Raw genomic sequence first — 7,291 nt, 5'->3', positions numbered from 1 at the left:
AAGGCATTTTTGGACTCAACTTGGCTTGTGATGTGCTCACTTAAACATGAAGGTGGCATGGCGTTTTTGTCATCAAACTTTGTCATCAAAGTCTGGCATTCTTTGGATTTATGGTGGGAAATCACAGCCACTCCATTGAATAGCTGGCTACTGGTTGCGTTGCAATGCTTGCAGTTAGCCACTGATTCCTTCCAAACAACTCATTGCTGAATTTGCGATTTCCAGCTTGTTGTGTAATCTTTATGTCCATTGGCCGATGAGCACCGATACGTTTTATCTATAATTACTCTTCATTATTTATCTTCATATGACAAGGATTAAAAAGGATTTGCCAGTAGATTGCTGACCTGATTCGTGATTTTTAATGCCAACTAAGACATTGATAGTAAGCTGTTGACATGATCAGTCTAATCATAGCTACTGTACATATAACGTGATTTGACGTCATTTTATTTGTAGCCAATGACCTTGAGCCTTCTTGGAAGGGCACTGGTAATATAACTCTATGGCAGGACCCAAAGGGCTGACATTTTGGATGTCTACCCTTACTAAGGACATAAACTTGGTTTGTGACGTAGTGTCCCCATGAGTGACAGAACACTGAGCCAATCACGGCGCAATGCTCCTATTTCTGCTGGCTCGTGTCACCACCACAGAAAGCACTGAGCTAGGCTGAAACACCTGCATTTTGGAGCTGCCTTACTCAAGAACACAAAAAAGAGACCATGTGTGTATGCGCCTTTATTAACTCAATAATATTTATATATATTGCTTTTACACAGTTTGCAAACTGATATGTGACACATATTAATGCCAAAATAAGAATGCAAAATGGCAAGCCCCCAATTTAAAACAAATATACATGTTTTATTTATTTACTGCTAAAAAAATGTGAGGCTCAAAACAGATGGGGCTCCGCCCCACTTGCCCTGAATGACGTAACAATTGAATCTCTGAGTAACTTTAAAATGTGTTTTTAAAATGTGTTCCGATCTTTGGGGGCAAACTATCTCTGTACAGTGGGATGAATACATTAGTAAAAACAAAAAAATAGTCTGCCGCCACATAAAAGCTTTGCCCTGGTCCCATTACCTTTGTACATACTCTGTAGTTCATATGTTACAGTTATCCGGCCTCATCCCTTTCTCCATCTCTGTCTTGCTCCATTTGTGATGTACTATAACAATGGGGGGGGGTTTATGAGAAAAGATGCCGTGGTCCTATATTGATCTTGGAACCTGGTGGAGAACAAAGGTAACCAGGAATTGTACAATTATCTGACTTGACTGAGTCGTGCCTGCTGTATTGTGTTTTTCTGCAATACACACCCAATATGCACGGACACATACACACACACACAGCCTGGGCACTCCTCCTCTCACCAAGGACACATCACAACACTAATAGATCAGGAAAAGAGCTTCGTAATGGTCTTACACCACTGTTCATTAATAAGGACTGATGAGGAGCGAGGGAGAGAGAGAGAAACGTCCGTTATAACTATTGTCTCCTGACATTCCAAGCTAATGGACTTAGAACACTTTCATACGTAAACATAGCGATCATGTAATGACATGAGTTTGTTTTTGTGTGTTGGCTTGTAGAATGATCGAAGTAACCTCGTTTCCTTTCCTCTTCCCTTCCCCATGGAAAGCATTAATAACTCAGTATCAAACATTTGAGTTGAATGAAAAAAAGATGCAAAAGTAATTACAAAGTATTTTTACTATCTTGCCAAGTCTCTCTTGCAAAGGAGATTCTCAAGGTCATTTCTTGGTTAAATAAAGGTAGACAAGGATGAGCCTGTTATTGTTCAGTGTCTGTGTTTCTTCCTTGTCTTCCTCCTCAGAGCTAATATCCAGGCGGGGAGAGCAGCAGCGGGCTGTGGCATCATCGGCACAACTTGAACTTCCTCCATCACTGTATTCTCCTCTAGCGTGGAGTCCTCCTCTGTTCCACAATCCTCCTCTGAATCAGGATACTGCTGGATCAGGAGGCTGGGCGGCATGGTAACTACCTCCTCAGAGAACCGCACGTGACGAGATTTTGACATTCGCCTGAGAGAGAGAGAGAGAGAGAGAGAGAGAGAGAGAGAGAGAGAGAGAGAGAGAGAGAGAGAGAGAGAGAGAGAGAGAGAGAGAGAGAGAGAGAGAGAGAGAGAGAGAGAGAGAGAGAGAGAGAGAGAGAGAGAGAGAGAGAGAGAGAGAGAGAGAGAGAGAGAGAGAGAGAGAGAGAGAGAGAGAGAGAGAGAGAAAAGGATTGGGTGAATGCCCCAAATTATTTTTCAATTTACAGTTGTCCAAATGCTGACAGTGTGGGACAGACAAATGACAGTAAAATCTGTACAAACCTTTTTGGTCACTGTTTCCATTGATAGTGAGGACTCTGAATCTTGAAACACTGAGTGTCGCAGTATACTTCGGGTGACAAGGGGATGTGAGGTGAAGGAGGAAGAGGGGGAGGATGGAGGGAGAGGGGAAAGGGAGGATTTCAGGGGGTAGACAGGCATCATGAAGTTGTCCCCCTCTTCCCTCTCTTCCTCATCAGTTTGGACTGAGTTGTCTTCTAATCTCTCTCCCCCCTCTCCATTTAAACATTCTCTCTCTTCTTTCCTCTCCTGTGACCGGTGCTCTCTTTTTCTGTTCATGTGGACCCTGCTCTTCAGGGCAGAGCTGTCCAAGACCTCCACTGGCTGTGGAACAACAAGGTACACTATTATCAACTTTCATACTTAAGAGTCTATTATTGACGCACACATGCATCAATCTAGTTTGAGACAGAGAGACGTTTCTTTTTGCGGGGACTGCGTGAATCCACCTCATCCACCTATGTTGACCTTCTGCATCTGCGGTGGAAGGTGGCCAAACTACAGCAGTGTTTGTCAGACCCGAAAATTGGTCTTTCACCAAAATATCTGTAGCATCTGGTTTGGCCCCACCGGACTCATCTGAAGTCACTACCGCCAATGTGCCAACTTCTGTCTGTTGAGTCCGAATCTTTTGGGCTACACTCTATGGAAAGATACGATTCTCACTAACACGATGGTGTTCTCTGTTTTGTTCTACAACTCGTCGGAAGACAACCCAGCATCGCTTTAAACAATCAATATAAGTATGGAGGTAGTTTTGTGCCAACAAAAAAAGGTGTTAAGTATGTTTCCAAAATCTTTTTTTTTATAATAGATTTTATCTCCTAGATATACGACAGACACTTCAAAAATGATGATTTATTTTTTTGTCTGTCTGTTTAGCCATTTCTGAATGTTATTCAATGTCTTTCTATGGGCTATAGTACAGTAGTAAAGGTCAAATTCAATATGTTATCAAAATAAATGTATATTTTTTTTATACCTACAGGGGTCCTAAAATTCCAAATGAAATAGCTAAAGGATCCATGGTATGACCATCTTAAAACAATTCCATGTCATCTTAGTAGAAACCCCCCCAAGGCATAGACTTTTAGTTCATCAGGATGAGTTCATTTAGGGTGACATAAAAGGTTAGTGATAGGGTTTAAATTAAGGCCTATAGGGGCGATTTCCTGGTCACAGATTAAACCTAGTCCTGGACTAAACTGCAAACTCAATGGAGAATTACTTTTTAGTCCAGGTTAGGCTTAACCTGCGTACAGGAAACTACACAATAAGGTTTGATTGAAATCTTACCTTAATGAAGGAGAACTGTAACACAGGTATATGATTTGGCCTCACTTCATCAGAACTGGTTTGTGATTGGACATGACCGTATTCCTTTGGTGCCGATTGGATGAGTTCACATTTACTGTTCTGTTCTTGGACAAGGCTTGGTTCTGTGATATTCATATTGACAGATGAAGAAACATCAGCGCTTCTATCATAACTTTGGTCCAATTCACTTTGTCTGAAGTCCCACTGACTGTTCACATTTCCTGATTGGCTGACACTGTCCAAGGTCATAGTTGATCGGCCGCTCTCATGATCTTGTGGCCGTCTCTGGCTGGTCTCTAATTGATTGGTGACCTCTTCAGCTGGTGTTTGATTGGCTAAGGTGTCTACTTGTGATGGATTTAGAAACCTGGCCCACTCCTGCCCTGTGAGGATCTCCTCCAACAAGCTAAAGGACCCAAGGCCGAACTCAAAGGAACTTGGGGATCTGTCATGACAAAAAGGGAATACTAGATTAGATATATCAAACATGTACATACAGTATATAACTATCTAACAAAGCACCACTGTCTAAAACAGGAACTGAGAACTTCCTGTGTGTGTGTGAGTGAGAGAGAGAGCGCGAGCGAGAGTGAGAGCACGATAACAAGCAGGTAATTGACAGTAAATGTCAGTAACTAGGGTGTGTCCGACACCTCAAAGCTGTCAGTGCCCAGTATCACCCTGACTAATGTCTCAGCTATGACAACCTCCCTTTGCATATACCAATATTACACAGAACTTACTCAGATGTGAAAGCAAGGTGTTATTCCTAGTGAGATCGCATAGTCAGAAGAATCTCCTAGCCCTGTATTTGTATTTACTAAGGATCACTTCATGTGTACGTGTGTGTAGAGTGTGTGTCTTATCATGTGTATGTGTGCCTGTACGTGTGTAGTGTGTGTCTTATCATGTGTATGTGTGTCTGTGAATGTATGTGTGTGTAGAGTGTCTTATCATGTGTATGTGTGTCTGAATGTATGTGTGTGTAGAGTGTGTCTTATCATGTGTCTGTGTGTCTGTAACTGTACGGATGTGTACTGGTATGTGTGTGTAGAGTGTCTTATCATGTGTATGTGTGTCTGAATGTATGTGTGTGTAGAGTGTGTCTTATCATGTGTCTGTGTGTCTGTAACTGTACGTATGTGTACTGGTATGTGTGTGTAGAGTGTGTGTCTTATCATGTTTCTGTGTGTCTGTAACTGTACGTGTGTGTAGAGTGTGTGTCTTATCATGTTTCTGTGTGTCTGTGCCTGTACGAGTGTCTCTTCACAGTCCTTGCTGTTCTATAGTGTATAATTAAGGCAAAAAGGTTTTCATGACCTACTGACCTGACTAGGAAATACTCCATGCCGTATCTATAGGCAAAGTGGTACACATATTACATTTGAACCAATGCAAATCACAAGACAGTAGTTGAAATCAACTTCATTGGGAAATGAGTTAGCCATATGCACAGCCGCTGAACAACCACAAATATATCAGTTAAGCAAACCATGGCTGCTAACACATACAGTACCAACGCTGATCTGCTACACTGACAGCTGTTTGATTGTCTGTTTGTTTTGAACTGACCTGAACTGACCCACTGTACCGCTGTCTTCAGATAAAGTGGGAGGGGCTTCCCCCTGGCCCTCTCTGATTGGTGACTGAGTGGTCGTATAGCCTTCTTTATTGGACATCTTAGTGACGTTATCATCTCTGGTTAACAGCTGAAACTGTTGAATGAAAAATATATTGAATGTTCGGGTGTAACGCTAGACAGTTAGCTAACAAAGGTTAGCAAATATGTTACTTGTATTTGCTAATGAAACAGTCTGCATCATCAAATAAATAAAATGAGTCAAAGTCAACTCTACTGTACTTACTTTAACTTGTTTTGCATCTTTCCTTTCTTCTCTCACTCCATCCTCCGCTTTCCTTTTCTTCCCTAAACTCTCCTGCCTGTCCCTCCATTTCTCCTTTATCCTCTGTGTCAATCTCTTCATCGACTTAGTTGACGAGGTGTTTTCTGCTACACCTTGGCCAGGTGACTTAATCTTCATGACATCTCCATGTCCCGGAACCTCCGACCCCCCAAAGCCCAAAGTCCGCCACCTCCCCATTTGAGTCCCCATGTCAAATGGAATAAAGTCAGAATTTGACGTCATTAGAACCGACTGGTCATGGTTCTGAGCACCCTTGGTCTTGGAGCTTAGAGATGAGTTACTGAGAGGTGATGCGTCAATGTGGCCCTCGTTCCCGGTTTGAGTTCCTGTGAAGGTCATCACTGTTGGCAGAGCCCCCACTGACCCCCCTGGGTCACCTCTTACACTGCCAGCATCCTGTAAGGGGGCGAGGACAGGGGCACTCTGAGCAGCCGAAGGGGATGACACCATCTGTCCTCTGTCCAACTTGGGGAGACTGCCAGTGGGTTGCTTCCTCCCTTCCTCCCCTTTCCCTTTCCGAATGGATCCCCCAAAATTACAGTCCCACACAGGTATCCCAAACTCCTCCCTGGAGTCCAACCTCCACATCTCACTTTTCCTGGCCTTCTCACATCCCCCTTTTCCCTCAGCCGCTCTGACATCATCAGCCGGAGACAGCCCCAGAGCCCCATTGCCAATGGCGTTAGCCCAAGGTCTCCCCCCATCCTCCCCCTGGCCCTGGGCAGCTGTGGTGGGGCCGTGGGAGGCCTGGTCCTGCCTGCCGTGCTGGGTCTCTGAGCCAGGCTGGAGCCTCAGTCTCTGGAGCATGGACTGAAGCAGAGTCTGGGTGTCAACGGAGTGGCTTGGCTGAGACATTCAGGACAGAGAGCACTCTTACATCAGACCCCTTGGGTTAGACTAATGATGGTATATACGAACAAACATACAGTACATACATATGATATGCTGTATATGGATTATGGATTAGACAGACCAGCAGCTATTGAGATTGAGTTACAGAAAACAATCTGGAATATTCCTTGTGTTTGTCCGCAGTCTTAGTTCAGTTTCAGGCGTGTGCCCTGGCGTCTCTTGTCTTGTTAGGAAGCACGTTAGGATTGTTCTCTTTATCATTCCAGTTGTTCTCCATTTTCATACTTCACCAGTTTTTCCAGATGGATTGTTGACATATTCTTTCCCCTTATTTCCTCTCTCTGTTGCATGGTCACTCCAGTCCTCCTTGGGTTGTCATAAAAGTTGCGACATCGCTCTGTAGACTCAGCGGTGTCAAAAAACAGCAACACTACAAACCCGCTCAAACTCTTCTGTCTCTCTTACACTCACTCTCTCTCTCTCTTCCTTTTCCTCTATCAAATTCTCTCACTCTCCAGTTTGTTTCTCTCTATCTCTAGAAGTCACGCGTGTCTATTTCCGTGGTGGAGAAGTTGCCCTTCTTTCGATCATGTCATCACTAGGAGGAGAAGCATGGGAATGACATTCAACAGGCCTTACAGACAGATAAATGCACCCAGACCAGTGAGGCTGGTCTAACTACTCTACAGCACTTTCCTCCACAAGTGACAGTGACTCAATCTCGCTCGCTTTTGTCTATCTTTCTTTCTCTTTCTCTCTCTCATTCTGTCTCTCTGTCACATGTGTACACTGGCACATGCCCTCTTTCTCTGAACGGTGTGGTCAGGAG

The 7,291-nt window shown here is 43.8% G+C and overlaps 1 protein-coding gene across 1 annotated transcript; it reads right to left on the bottom strand.

Moving 5' to 3' along the window:
• Positions 1-723: 723 nt before the first annotated feature.
• LOC123993421 lies at positions 724-7,216 on the bottom strand. The gene is made up of 5 exons (XM_046295550.1): positions 5,551-7,216; positions 5,258-5,400; positions 3,665-4,130; positions 2,351-2,692; positions 724-2,059 (listed from the first exon to the last, which is right to left on the bottom strand). The coding sequence occupies exons 1-5, from the start codon at positions 6,463-6,465 to the stop codon at positions 1,814-1,816; spliced, it is 2,112 nt and encodes a 703-aa protein (XP_046151506.1). The 5' UTR covers positions 6,466-7,216; the 3' UTR covers positions 724-1,813.
• Between the last annotated feature and the right edge of the window lie 75 nt (positions 7,217-7,291).

The sequence above is a fragment of the Oncorhynchus gorbuscha genome, linkage group LG13 (genome assembly GCF_021184085.1).
Source record: "Oncorhynchus gorbuscha isolate QuinsamMale2020 ecotype Even-year linkage group LG13, OgorEven_v1.0, whole genome shotgun sequence".
Taxonomy (NCBI): domain Eukaryota; kingdom Metazoa; phylum Chordata; class Actinopteri; order Salmoniformes; family Salmonidae; genus Oncorhynchus; species Oncorhynchus gorbuscha.
The sequence above is the reverse complement of the archived record's forward strand: the minus strand, read 5'-3'. Positions and strand labels throughout refer to the sequence as shown.

What these genes read in the sequence shown, in the direction of transcription:
- LOC123993421 (XM_046295550.1), bottom strand. Translation starts at nt 6,465, where the DNA reads ATGTCTCAGCCAAGCCACTCCGTTGACACCCAGACTCTGCTTCAGTCC. An exon ending in AAGATGCAAAACAAGTTAAA is followed by an intron (nt 5,401 to 5,550) that starts GTAAGTACAGTA and finishes TTCATTCAACAG; the next exon opens with TTTCAGCTGTTAACCAGAGA. An exon ending in TGGAAACAGTGACCAAAAAG is followed by an intron (nt 2,060 to 2,350) that starts GTTTGTACAGAT and finishes TCTCTCTCTCTC; the next exon opens with AGGCGAATGTCAAAATCTCG.